Here is a 15,699-nt window from a genome sequence, read left to right on the forward strand (position 1 = left end):
TTGTGAGTGCGTGCGTATAGGATGGGGAATGGATAATTTAGTTTTTATATCAATCGATATATCTTTAGATTACATTTTCAGGATAGGCATAATTTATTAGAGTTTTGAAAAGGGTTCTTTTTTTTTTATATATAATATATAATCTTAATTGTCTAAAAGCATATAAAAAGTTTGTGAGAAACAGAATACAATAGCACAATACATATGTACAACATGCTTTTATAATCGGTAAATCAAGAGTCTCATGTCCTCAGTTCCGTTGACTGTTTTAAAAAGAAAACTTGACTTTGCACTTGTATAAAACCCTTAATTTTGGCAAAAATTAGCGGAAAGGAACGAAACTTAAACTTGATATGTAACGCATCATGTTTAGCTCACATACCAAAAATCAGCCTAATATCTGAAAGCATTTAGAAAAAAGGTCCGTATAACTTTGATTTTCAAAAATTTATCAAAGTCCAAAGCCCTAAATTACAGCAAAAATTAGCCTAGCGGAACGAAACTTAAACTTGATCTATAACCCTCATGAATAACTCATTTAATGGTACAATAAAGAAATCTCATATGCAAATAAATTGAGAGATAAATATCATTCACTAGGAATGAGGGCTGAATATAGATTCTGGAGAAACAGAACAAAACATATCATTGATACATCTAAACAGAAATATTATAATGATATGATAAAAGACTCAAACGATTCTAAAACGAAATGTATTCACAACCTAAATCGATCTAATCCATCATGAACTTATTACAACTGGAGACCATAAAACAACCGATCATAAAGAAATTGCTAATACGTTCAATAATTATTTCACCTCATGTGTTGAAAAATTAAGCCATAGTAGGGCACCAAGCAACTCAAATTTTAATACTCTGACTATGTACAAATGAAATACTTGAAAAAGGCATAATAAATTCATCATTCCTCCAGTAAAAGTTTGAGAACTATTTGCTGAAATAACTAGATTAGATGTTAAGACATCTTCTGGTTCTGACAAAGATTTTAAAACGGAGTGCTCCTTTCATAGCATCTTCCTTAACATACATTTTTAATCGAATGATTGATACTGGTATTTATTCATCTGTTTTAAAAAATGCCAAAGTAGCTCTAATTTTCAAATCTGGTGAAAAAAATGTAGCTAGCAATTACAGACAAATATCTGTTTTGTCAATATTAGGAAAATTAATAGAGAGACATCTGTACAAATATTGTACAAAGTTTAATATTTTACACCCTTCCCAGTCTGGTTTTTTGACCCAACCCTTCATGTAAACTGCCCTCATTTATATTATTGATAAATGGCTACATGAAATGAATAATGGAAATATCAATTTGGCAGTCCGCTTGGATTTTAAGAAAGCTTTTGATGTTGTTGATCATGAAATTCTATGTAAAAAACTTCTAATTTATGGCTTCCATGAAAACACAGTGGATTTTTTAAAATCATATTTGAGTGAAAGAACACAGCAAGTCCATATAAATAATTAGTTTTCTGATAAAAAGTTCATAAATTTTGGTGTTCCACAGGGCTCAATACTTTTTTGTATGTTTTGTTCACCAAGGACCTTCCATTACACATCAAAAACTGCCATACAGACTTGTATGCTGATGACACAACTATGCATACATCAGGAAAGACTATTGCTGATATGCAATTAAAAGTACAAGTGTTGAAAAAGGGTGTCATGAAAATAGCATGTTCATAAATTCGGATAAGACGAAATGTATGGTTATAGGTACAAGACAAAGGCTGCGTTTAAATCAAGCAGAACCAGTTCTAACTATTGAGAATAATATTCTTCAAAAATCATCAATTGAAAAACTTTAGGTGTTAGAATTGACTCTAATCTGTCCTGGACAGGCCATATTAATTACTTATGTTCATCTATTTCATCTAGACTTTTTTTACTCTCTAAAATGGTTATATTCTCCAACTGATAGATTATTGTATTATTTGGAGTGGTTGTGTTAACAATGAGCTAGTCAGAATAATAAAATTGCAGAAAGGGGCTGCAAGACTTATTTTAGATGCAGATCCACTTTCATCATCAGCTCCACTGTTTAAACAGCTTTGATGGATGACAGTAGAGAACAGAATATCATACCACAAATCAGTTTTGGTGCATAAATGCCTTAAGAATGAAGCCCCTGTATATCTCACTGAAAAATTTAAAGAAATGTCAGAAATAAACCAATATTGTTTGAGAAATGCCTCTTGCAAAAATTTACAAGTTCCAAAAGCCAAAGCAGAGATTTATAAGAAATCTTTTATATATTCAGGATCTATTTTATGGAACAACTTACCAATATCCCTAAAACAATCAACCTCAAGTACAAGCTCATTCAAAAAAGATTTAAAGAACTACTTGATGGAACATTAAGAAGCTGTGCGTTTTTTATATGCATAATAATTTTCACACACTTACTCAAACTTATGATATTGTTGATGCCAATACTATACATGTCATAAATGAATTTGTAACTTTTACCTGTTTTGAAAATTGTATATTTCATAACAATTTTTTATTTCATTATTCATGCATGTGTGTCTGTTTGATATTTTGTAATTGTTTGTTATATTTCATTGTATTTCATGAGGGCCTCATGGAAGATTAGCTTTAAGGATATGATACCAGAAGCATATGTTAAATATGTGGCTAAATTTTAAAGAAGTGACCATTATTCAGAAACTTACTGGATTAGTGAATTCGAAAAGGAATAGACAACGACCATCAGTTATAACTTAGATTTGATCATTGTTGGTGATAGATGTTTTAGAATCAAACAAACAAGCACAACAATAGATAAGTTTATTAGAAACTTATAGTCTCTTTATATAGTCTCAACATGAAAAATCCAAGAAGCAACATGATTTACAATAGAATTTTATCACCATACTTGATAATGTTTATGTCACCAGTAAGGCTATGATACCAGAATCATATGTTAAATATGTTGCGGAAAGAAGCGATCATTATTCAGTTTGTTTAACTATAAAAGAAGGAATGCCACTCGTATTAAACAAAAGGTATTCGTACTGCAATTTCATACAGAAACTTTAAGCAATTTATTTAGAAAAATATTGCAGTGATTAAGCAAATTTACTTTCAGAGAAAATTAAACATGAAAGTCATCATAATACATGTACTAGTATTCAAATGTGTTATGACATATTTAACAGAGCTCTAGATAAACATTAACCTATTGTCAATAAAAGAAGTAAAAGAGACCGAAATGGTTAACAAATGAAATTATAGATGACAGGAATATGATACAGAAATACAATAAACTAACAAAAGTTTTAAAAATTTATGGTTGATGATTATGAGAAATTCTTATTCAACTTGGTAAAATTTAAAAAAAAAAACATCAAAAAATATGTGAATATTACTCACAGTCTTAACCCATCCTTGCAAGAAAAAACAATCAGCTTCTAAATGAAGTTGATGTTAGAACTAAGTATGTCAATGAAATGTTTTTAATACTTTTGATACTGTTTTACATCATGTGTTGCAAACATAAGAACAGTCAGATATGTAAACATTAGCCATGATTATGCAAAATTACCTCAATAAAAACAAGTGAAATTCTCAATTACTACTAAACAATTCTTTTAAACAGATATAGGCATTATTCCGAAGTAGAATGGATTCTCCTGTAGCTTCTAATCTATGCCAACATTATATACGCATTTAACAATAACAAAATGTAGAGGAAAATTTCCAATCTTTGATAAAATTGCTACATTCATGGATTTTTAATTTGTAATTGTAACTTAAGGTGGTATGGGTGTCTTCCTCCATCTTGGATTGTAAAAAGACGGGAAACAAAGGTCCAGATTTTCTATCAAGTTAGCAAAATTTGATGCAGGAATGCAGATATTAAATGTGAATTTTCATTGAAAAGAACCAATTTATAAGAATTAATACTTTTGCAAATATTGATTATTTTTTGTTGTTTATAAAAAAAAAAGCATTTTAAGGGGAGGTAACTCTAAAACAGTGCATTTTCTGAAGGATTGTACATGGAATTTTCCTATTTTGAATTTTAGCCGGAAAAACATACGGTGACCCTATCTTTTCTTTTGATATTCTCAAAGCATTGTTTGAAAGCTATCTGTTGCTTAAGTATTTAACAATTCTATCATTTTGTTTAGTTTTTAATCCCAAAACGGTGTTTTTTCCTGTATAAACCATACAAAATGTGTCATTTTGTCACGTCCTGTAGCTTGAAAAAATGCGCAGTGACCTATCATTTTTATTATATTTTTCAACATATAACAATAGATACTATGTTTTGGCGAAGTATGAACAAATTCTATCTTTTTTATTTTAGACTCCCATACCACCTTAATAACAAAAAAAACCCAAACATTGTTACCATCCTTTACGTTTTCAATGCACTATTATCCATGAAGACAACAGTATGTTGATGGATTTCAAAAACAACCTTTCCAAGAGTGCACAAGATAAGCAATACACGGTTATAATAAAATGGGGTTTAAATTCACAAGTTAAGGAGAGAAATTATTGCACGAGTTTACCAATAATTTATTTGTTTGCACTTTTAGATGATGATCCCGTTATTAAAACATAAGTGATTGTATGACATTAAGGTATGAAAGACAGTGGATGTGTGGTATATTAAACTTATGATCTTAACACAAGCAAAACATAAACACACGTTTTAAAAATATTTTGGATTCATTTCGAAATTTGGTATCCATAAAAGCATAAATGAAAGGGTTCACAATATTGTTAATTATAAACATATCCGAAACAAACAGCACACCTGATCTCTTCGCTGTTGACATTTCCTCCCAAAAATCCTTGTTTAGTCCTTCAATAATTAGCACTATTACCTTTGATATATAACAAAGTAAAAATATCGAGGTTATGACGAGAAACATAATTGTAATATTATGGGTAATTCGACGATTAGTTTTCTGTCGTCTCAGGGATCCACTGTGCTTGGAATTATTCACAGTCGAGGTTGTCGTGTTCTTCTTTGCATCCAAACTATTTGGATCACTAATAACGGTTGAATGCTCTTGATTTTTTTCCGTTTCGATTAATTGCACGTCTCCACTCAGAGAAGCAGCACTTATTTCGGTCGAAGTTGTCTTTCCTTCCTGGTCTGAATCGTTTTGCGTATGCTTGCTCTTCGTTGTATTGACCTTAAGCTGATAAAATATTGTATACCCAATTTTGGAGTATAAAATGATAAGTGTTGATGTTACCACAATGGCAAACGTTCCTAACATTATTGAGTATACAATCCGGAATGTTGTTTCACCATCTTTAACTCCTCCACAGCGCATTCCTAATATCCCATGATCAGAGCTGTAAAAGGAATTCGTATCAAACACAAAGGGTATAGGTAGTGCAATAATAAATGAACACAAATTTGCGAGACACAATGAAACTCTTTTTACCGAACCTTGTATAGGAGATTTCTGCCGATGACACACTTTCAAATATCTTTGAATTGCTATAATGAGCAAAACAAATATTGGAACAAAAGTAGTAAATCCAGCAAAAAACTGTGCTATCTTGCAAACAACACTGTTTGAAAAAACTACTTGGTTTAGACATTCATAAATTGCAAAAGATCCAAGATATACACTTGCTATCATGTCAAAAACAGCTAAAATTGGTATGAAATATCTTTCATCTGATAGGTCCTTTATTTGAAGTGCATAAACAAACAAAACAATACCGTTTCCAAATATTCCAGTAAGGATATAGATAGAAAGAACGATAATGTTTGGTATCAGACTTTTCACTATTTGTGTGTTCCAGTCCAAGATTGTGATGTTCATGTTTATTCAAAACCGAACAAAAATAATCATACACTTTTTAGAAGTTTGAATATAAAGATTCAATAGTTATCAAAGGTACCAGGATTATAAATCAAAACATTTGTATGTATTGTTCCTCATATGATGTTATAAATCTATATAGTTGCTGTAAACATAGAATTCCCTTCCTTGATTAAAATCAAAAATAAGAGAGAAAAATGTTAAGGCATACCACTTAATGACAATTAAGGGTTTAGTTTCCTGATCTTGAGATCTAAATGGGAAAATTTTAATAATTTAAAGTGTTTCTAAGCCGGTCACGGTTTTCAAAAATTCAACAAAGAAAATTGTAAAAAATATTCTGCTCTACCATTTTAATAAAATTGTATTTAAGAAAAGTAAAAAAAAAACAAACAGTTACCGACTATATTTCAAAACTAGGGATAATATTTTCTCTAAATAGAATACGGATCTGATTTCAGGTGTAAAGTGTAAAGAGACCTACTTTTATACACATTATTTTAATCTTATGTTTACCTATCCATAGTTTCTTCATATGCTCGCTCATGTTGTTCTCTTCTCAATCTGTCTGAGGAAGATGTATGATGTTATTTCTTATGTTTTACATGTGGCCACGAATTAAAACATAACAAATCGAAATTATGGTACTTTGTGATTGCGTGTGTAGAGGATAGAAGAGAAAAATATAATATAGTATTTATTCTGATCGTCATGGATATATCTTTAGATTATATGTTCATGATATGCATACATGGCTAATAATAGTTAATCATATTACTATTTTCTGCAGGTTTTTTTTTATAGATCTACCGAAAGCAATCAACAGTTATGTTATATGTATACCGTGTATTTAAAAAAAAAACACCAAATATTATTTATCATTACATATGCATTTTCAATAGGAGAACAATGCAGACAATATATTAAACAGGTAGGTTCTCAAAAGTGGAAGATTGGTCGGGAATTTGTATTTTCATTAAAAATAGAACGAGGCTTAATTGGATAAAGCCATATATTATAAGTGTGTTTAAGTGTCCAATCGGAAGACGAAGTTGTGTATTTATACATATCCGCAAAGTCCCCTCCTCTTTTTCTTGCAGCATATAATATGCCGAACAGTCTATACAATTAAAACATATTGTATATTTAAGAATAACAGTACCAAGTTAACTGACAATGAAATCATAGGATGCCTTTTTTTTTGCCTATGGCCCAAAAATAAATGCTGCAGGAATCAGAGATATTGGACTCGTGCCTTGACAACTGTTTAATGCTGAACACTTCTTTTGAACAGATATAAGTATCATTAAGCAGTTAAATTGATGTTACTAACTTTTATAATCTATGACTAAATTTTGATATGCATGTATCAATATTAGAATGTATAATAGATGATTTGTTTTAATTTCTAATAAAACTGCTATATTACAGCACTTTAGATGTGTTACATAGTTTAATTTACAACTATCCTGAATTCTGGTTACCATATATCGTATCGAAAGAATGAAATATATTGCAAAACAGCTGGCGGTGGACATGGACTAAAAGTACCCCTGTCTTCGAAAACATAAATAAAAAGGGTTCATACATATGTCAATTGTTTTTTTTTATACTTGGAAATGGGGCAAAAAAAAAAAATTTCCCCAACTAATGATTGTAACATTTACATGATATTTTAAAGAAAATCCTTTTGACACATATAAAATGTTTCAGAAGCACCACATTTAAAATATTAATAGTTTAATAGGTATGTAAACAATTTGATGAACATATTAAACTGTTAAACATCTACAAAATTGTATAATTATCCATAACGTTTTCGATGCACTTTTAGCTATGATGACAAAAACTTTTTACGGGACATGTTTTGGGTTTAAAAAACAAAAATACTGTAAGAGACTATAAGATAAGCAATAAATGTTTATTCAAAACGTTTTGTAATTTACAAGAAAAGGTAAACAATTAATACACGTGTTACCTCATCGTTCATTTGTTTGCACGTTAAAGATGATGATTACGTTATGAATACGTGATATTTAAGTCCTTAAAGTAGATGCGTGGTATAATAAACTAATAATCTTAACATACGCAAAACAAACGTTTTAAAAATGTTTTGGATTCATTTCGAAATTTTGTATCCATAAAAGCATAAATGAAAGGGTTCACAATATTGTTAATTATAAACATGTCCGATACAAACAGCACACCTGATCTCTTCGCTGTTGACATTTCCTCCCAAAAATCCTTGTCTAGTCCTTCTATAATAAGCAATATCACCTTTGATATATAACAAAGTAAAAATATCAAGGTTATGCCGAGAAACATAATTGTAATATTATGGGTAATTCGACGATTAATTTTCTGTCTTCTATTGGATCCACTGTGCTTGGAATTATTTCCCGTTGAAATTGTCATGTCTTGATTTACGTTTAAATTATTTGGATCACGAATAACGGTTGGATTCTCAATATCTTTTTCCGTTTCGATCAATTGCACGTCTCCACAAAGAGAAGCAGCAATTATTTCGGTCGAAATTGTATTTCCTTTTAGGTCTGCATCGTTTTGCGCATATTTGAGCTTTGGTTCCTGAACTTTAAGCTGATGGAATATTGTGTACCCGATTTTAGAGTATAAAATGATAAGGGCTAATATTACAACAGTAGCAAGGGTTCCCACTACAATTGAGTAGGCAATGCGAACTGTTGTTTCACCATCTTTAACTCCTCCACAGTGCATTCCTACAATCCCATGATCAGAGCTGTAAATGGAATTCGTATCAAATACAAACGGTATAGGTATTGCAATGATAAATGAACACAAATTTGCGAGAAACAATGAAACTCTTTTCGACGAACGTTGCATAGAAGATATCTGCCGATGACAAACTTTCAAATATCGCTGAATAGCTATAATTAGCAGAAGAAATATTGGAACGAAAGTAGTTAGTCCCTCAAAAAACATTGCTATCTTGCAGATTATATTGTTTGAAAAGGTTACTTGATTTAAGCACTGAATGATTTTAAAAGATCCAAGATAAACACTTGCTATCATGTCGAATACAGCTAAAATTGGTATGAAATATCTTTCATCTGATAGGTTCTTTATTTGAAGAGCATAAACAAACAGAACAAGACCGTTTCCAAATACTCCAGTCAGGATATAAAAAGAGAGTATGATGATGTTTGGTATCAGACTTTTCACTATTTCAGCGTTCCATTCCAAAACTGTGATGTTCATATTTATTTAGTTGAACATTAAATAACATAAACTTCTTATAAATTTCAATATAAAGATTAAAAACATTTCTGTATCCTCTTCCTCATATTATGTTATGAATAATACATATATAGCTGTTTCCTTCCATGAACAACATAATGAAAAGAATTCTTTTCACACAATAAAGAGGAACATAACTCGGGTTTTCTAATCTTTAATCATTTACTTGGGGAAATCTTAATAATTTATATTTTTTAAGTCGTTGACGGTTTTTCCAGAATTTTACCAGAAATATTGTACGGGGTTTAAAGTAAGATTAGCAGTCAAATAGGTAAAATAAATGCACTAACATTACAATGAAATTGTCTTGAAAAAAAGTAGAAAATAACAGTTGCAGACAGGCCATATTTTAAAGCTAATACATATTTCAAAGCTAACTATAATACTTTCTTTGAATAAAATAGGGATCTGAATTCAGATATAAACAACTGTTATATTTTTGTTACCCTTATGTTCATATATTCATATTTCCTCGATAAACTCCCCTGATTCCCTTCTTGATCTGTCAAGGAATAAGATGGTGGATGTTGTTTTTTTCTCATTTTTTTTTAACATGTGAACCAAAATCGAAATGGTTGGAATTTTGTAAGTGCATGCGTATAGAGTAGACGGGGAATGGATAGTTTATTTTTTCTACCGTTCTTAGATTAGATGTTCATGATATGCATGATAATTGGTAATAATAATACTATTTTCTGCAAGTTTTTATACGTACCAAAAGCAATTCATAGTGATGCTATAACGAAAAATGTGGGAACAGTGTGTTTTTTGACAACGGATGATTTGAAACAAATACCAATTAGTCAATTCATGACTACATATGCATATCCAAGAGTATAACCTTTAATAGGTAGGTTTCTAAAAAGTAATGAGTTGACAGAACTCTGTACTGTCACATTAATAATTACCAAAGGTATTAGGCTCTTAATTTATTACGTCAGACGCGCGTCTACATAAGACTCATCAGTGACGCTCAGATCAAAATAGTTATAAAGCCAAACAATTACAAATTTGAAGAGCATTGAAGCTCCAAAATTCCAAAAAGTGGTGCTAAAAAGGAGACTCTATTAATGAGGGAATTTATAAGATATTTGAAACGGATTCTTTTAGTAAATGATATATAATCTTAAGTGCACAAAAGCATACAAGTAAAGCTTTTGACAAACAGAAAACAAAGTTTAAAGACATATACATGCAACATTGTTTTTAACAATCGGTAAATCAAGAGTCTCTTGTCCTCGTTTCCGTTGATTGTTTAAAAAACATAGACTTTGTACCTTGTTGGATTTATAATATACTGTGTAGCTTGTTTTATAAGTTAAGTTCAAAAGGTCGGTTTTTAAGAAACAACTTCATACAAGTAATCATTTCTTAATTTATTTTTCTTCCGCAATGGTGGGAGAAATGAAATTCATCACCTGTATAATAACTAGTGCAAAATTACTCATGAATTAACTGGATTGATAAATTAGAACAGGAATTGACATTAGCCATCAATCGTAACTTAGATTTTATAATTGTTGGTGGTAGATGTTTTGAAACATAACAAACAACCACAGCAGTATCCAAGGTTATTAGAAACTTGTAATCTCTACAAGATAATCCAAGAAGCAATAAAAGAGGGGCCAAAGATACCAGAGGGACAGTGAAACTCATAGATTGAAAATATGACAACGCCATGGCTGTAAAAAAGACAATCAAACAGATAATAGTACAGAAGACACAACATACAAAACTAAAGACTAAGCAACACGAACCCCACCAAAAACTGGGAATGGTCTCAGGTGCTCCGAAAGGGTAAGTAGATCCTGCCCCACATGTGGCACCTGTTGTGTTGCTTATGTTATTACAAATCCGGTAAATAGTCAAATTCAATAGGTCACATTCATGAAAAGGATAGGGTATTGTAGTAACGACATAAGGAACATATCCGATATCATCTGTGAAACTCGTGATGGCGTCCGTAAAATTTACGAAAGAAGGTTTTAACTGCACCATTTGGAACTCTTAGTTTAATAGGTTCCTTGTGAGCAGCAATCCTCTATCAAGTAAATCATGATAGGAAATACAAGCACAGGAATATCATATCAATTAGGAGATATATACTCCGTATGCAGGCGCTGCTGGAATGTTGCGTCATAGACATGGAAAGTTCACAATTGGGAAGCTGAAATAATCTTTTTTGTCGTAAAGTCTTGTTTTTAACCGACCCTCATTGTCAATTTCTAGATGTACGTCAATATATGAGACAGACTTATCTGTATCTGTAGTATCCTTTATCTCTAGTTCGGTGTGATAGATTTGTTCAACATAGTCACTAAATTTTGAATTATTTAATAAGAGAAAACTAAGATTGCGGGCAAGTAAGTTTATATCATTCAAGTGATTTTTGTCCCAATTCCTTTTGACAAATAGAAAAGGTATCAGCAGCACCAAAGTGAGAATATATATATAGGTGTTTAAACACAGTATACAACTAAAAAATATTGGTATTATCCTTTACGTTTTCGATGCACTATTATCATAGAAGACAACAGTATGTGTAAGGCGAATGTTATTGGATTTGAAAGAGTGCATAAGATAAGCAATAAACGTTTATTCAAAACATTTTATAATTAAATGGGGTTTTAATTGACAAGTTAAGGAGAGAAATAATTGCACGTGTTTACCAAGAATTTATGTGTTTGCACTTTAAAACATAAGTTGATGCGTGACATTTAGGTATGAAAGAAAGTAGATGTGTGGTATATTAAACTTATGATCTTAACACAAGCAAAACATAAACAAACGTTTTAAAAGTGTTTTGGATTCATTTCGAAATTTAGTATCCATAAAAGCATAAATAAAAGGGTTCACAATATTGTTAATTATAAACATATCCGATACAAACAGCACACCTGATCTTTTCGCTGTTGACATTTCCTCCCAAAAATCCTTGTTTAGTCCTTCAATAATAAGCACTATTACCTTTGATATATAACAAAGTAAAAATATCAAGGTTATGATGAGAAACATAATTGTTATATTATGGGTAATTCGACGATTCGTTTTCTGTCGTCTCATGGATCCACTCTGCTTGGAATTATTCACAGTCGAGGTTGTCATGTTTTTCTTTGCATCCAAACTATTTGGATCACTAATAACGGTTGATTGCTCTTGATTATTTTCCGTTTCCATTAGTTGCACGTCTCCACTCAGAGAAGCAGCACTTATTTCGGTCGAAATTGTCTTTCCTTCCTGGTCTGAATCGTTTTGTGTCTGCTTGCTCTTCGTTGTATTGACCTTAAGCTGATGATATATTGTGTACCCAATTTTGGAGTATAAAATGATAAGTGTTGATGTAACAACAATGGCAAACGTTCCTAATAATATTGAGTATACAATCCGGAATGTTGTTTCACCATCTTTAACTCCTCCACAGCGCATTCCTAATATCCCATAATCAGAGCTGTAAAAGGAATTCGTATCAAACACAAAGGGTATAGGTAGCGCAATTATAAATGAACACAAATTTGCGAGACACAATGAGACTCTTTTTACCGAACGTTGTATAGGAGATTTCAGAGGATGACAAACTTTCAAATATCGCTGAATTGCAATAATGAGCAAAACAAATATTGGAACGAAAGTCGTAAATCCAGCAAAAAACTCCGCTATCTTGCAGACTATACTGTTTGAAAAAATTACTTGGTTTAGACACTCATAAGTTGCAAAAGATCCAAGATATACACTTGCTATCATGTCAAAAACAGCTAAAATTGGTATAAAATATCTTTCATCTGATAAGTTCTTCATACGAAGTGTATAAACGATCAAAACGAGACCGTTTCCAAATATTCCAGTCATGATATATATAGAGAGTAAGACAATGTTTGGTATAAGACTTTTCACTATTTCATCATTCCATTCCAAAGCCGTAATATTCATATCGATACAGAGGAATTTATACAGTCGTCACAACCCCAATGATCTGATTGAAATGTTTCATACATATATTTAAAAACGTTTTTTTTGTTTTGTTCCCTTTTTATTGTGGTAGTTTTAAAAAAGTAAGTGTACAAAATATTGTTTCATTTCATATAAAAGACAGTTAAGGAAATATTTGTGTTCAAGGTTGGTCAGAGTTAATCTTACTTAACTATCACCTTCCTTTTTCGTGTTAACTCGATTGAAAGTTGAAATTAATATATATTTGAATGTACGCATAGCTGACGCTATTATAGTCGTCTGAAAATGAAGTGGTCACGTTTGGTTTAGGATTACGGAAGGTGATGGCGTTGACTGAAACAGTTCTATACTTGTTTAAACGATATCAATTTCAATACATGTATATTTTAATGACATGCTTTTACTAACTCACAATCAGATTTTGTTTTTATGGCATTCTAACTTTTTTCTTTGTCTGTGTGTAAGCAACCTCTTTCTTACTAGTTTGCAAATTCATTTCTATTTAAGCGACCTGTTCCCTCAAAAAATGACAAATTAACAAAACATATAAAGTCATTTGACGGGTATATGACAATTTGTAATATCATAATAGAGGATATGGCGAATGTGAACGAAATGAGAAATGTTTAGCTGATTTCACGATGTCTTGTCACCTAATAACTCTATATGAAGGACAAAGAATGTGTTTCATATCATGTAAATATAGAAAATGAGAAAAAGCAAAATAGTGAAAAAACGAAATCGGAGAATAATTCAAAATAGAAAGTCTATAATCAAAAATGGCAAATTCAAAATCTCAAACACATTGAAAAAATGGTCTCATTGGCAATCATACCACATCGCCTTTTTTTTTTTTTATTGGTGCAGGCATTACAAATGATTAAATTTCATATAAAAGGGAAAGTGCATAAGGATATTTGGAATAAGACCTAAGTGAACAGGAAACGTGTCCGGTACATTAGAATGAACTGGTTCTCTATCTTTTGGCTGTGACATTGTATCTAGTTGAAAATATTTGTAAAGGCGGTTTAATTTGTAGTTTTTATAGGTGTTTTTTTTAACATTTTAACTTAAATGATTATTAAGGAAGACAATATGAGTAAATTGTTCACTTCTTAAAACATTTGTGTATGAAAAGATTATCCTGTGCTAACTTCAAATTGCATAAGTTTGCTAAATGCTTTCGTAGAATTGCATATATATAGCGAATGCTGAGTTGACATGGCCACTTTATGACATCTTGTATTTGAAAATAATTTGTTTTAGCTCCGTCATACGTTCACAAGAAATTTAAATTGAGAAAAGAAAAAGGAAATGTGTCTAAAAGACACATTTGCTTAGAGCTAACAACTTTATGCATTTTATAATAAAACCGCAAATGATGCAACAAAGGTATTATTTTAGGATCTTGTCATTTATATCTACATATGAGCCAAGGCCATATTTCATTTGAATTATTTTGCTTGGAAAAAGGGACAAATAACTGGGTCCCAATCCGACTTTGAATAAGACTGAATTGGGTTAAAAGTACTTTACTAGCATTAATATCTAGTATCCGATTAAGAATTGAAAAGGGGCACTATTTTTACATCAGATAACCATATTTATTTTCTAAAATCAACATGTTCCGTCTTAATCTTCCACTAATTGAAAACCTGATAGCCTTTGAGAAATAATGTATATGTAATTGCAGAAAAAAAACTGAATGATGCGAAAGGGCGTGTCAGTTTGAGTGTTTGTAAAACAAAGACATGGATAACATAGATATTCATACTTATCGACTTTTCTTAATTTTATTCAATTTGACATACATAATAAGCATATTTTGTTGATAATTGGTAATCATGTTAATAAATTTCCTGCAGTTTTCAAGTATTTATATTGAAGATGCTATTGAGCAGTTGATGGAAAACGGTCCAACTTTTTTAAGATCAACTGACTTTGGTAAGAATTTAAGGTCTTTTGTAAAGCTTTAAAAAAGCGTTGTAATACTTAAACAATATTTTTCTGAGGGAAAGCACAAATAACGTAAACATAAAAAAAAATACCGTTGAATAATGTGCAGATGTTGTGGTATGTTAGTTTTAAAATCAAAGAAAACAAAACAATTGTTATCAAAGGTACCAGGATTATATTTTAGTACGCCAGACGCTTCCGTCTACATAAGACTCATCAGTGAGCTCATATCAAAATAGTTATAAAGCCAAACAAGTACAAAGTTGAAGAGCATGATGATCCAAAATTCTAAAAGGTTGTGCCAAATATGGCTAAGGTAATCTATGCCTGGGATAAGAAAATACAAATGTACCTCTCAATTAGCGACACAAAATTATATATCTATATATGCATTTATATATGACATTTTTGCACCGATACTATTACATGTATATAAGATGGGAATATACTAAGAGAATGTTATTTTAGTATTTACACATTATCTGCCTGAATAAAAAGCCACTGATTGACACCGAAGAATGTTATTTGTTCCTTTGAAATATTTGTCAATACGATCAAAAATAATATTGCATGCATGTGAATATGAAATCTATTCAACAATATGGGATAGCAACAACATGAACCATCCAGAGGAAAACCAAGTTGTATAATACTACTGACGAGACGATCGAAAATCAGAAAATATATACCG

The 15,699-nt window shown here is 30.9% G+C and overlaps 2 protein-coding genes across 2 annotated transcripts in view; both read right to left on the minus strand.

Annotated features, from left to right (window-relative positions):
• Window positions 1-15,699, minus strand: part of LOC139527667 (uncharacterized) — a 59,840-nt gene that overhangs the window by 42,106 nt on the left and 2,035 nt on the right. The window lies entirely within an intron of this gene.
• Window positions 11,735-13,128, minus strand: LOC139527675 (cholecystokinin receptor-like). Its single transcript, XM_071323262.1, has one exon. The coding sequence runs from the start codon at window positions 13,029-13,031 to the stop codon at window positions 11,868-11,870; it is 1,164 nt and encodes a 387-aa protein (XP_071179363.1). The 5' UTR covers window positions 13,032-13,128; the 3' UTR covers window positions 11,735-11,867.

The sequence above is a fragment of the Mytilus edulis genome, chromosome 1 (genome assembly GCF_963676685.1).
Source record: "Mytilus edulis chromosome 1, xbMytEdul2.2, whole genome shotgun sequence".
NCBI classification, from domain to species: Eukaryota; Metazoa; Mollusca; class Bivalvia; order Mytilida; family Mytilidae; genus Mytilus; species Mytilus edulis.

Excerpts from the sequence above, each read along its gene's own strand:
- LOC139527675 (XM_071323262.1), bottom strand. The coding sequence starts at position 13,031 with ATGAATATTACGGCTTTGGAATGGAATGATGAAATAGTGAAAAGTCTT.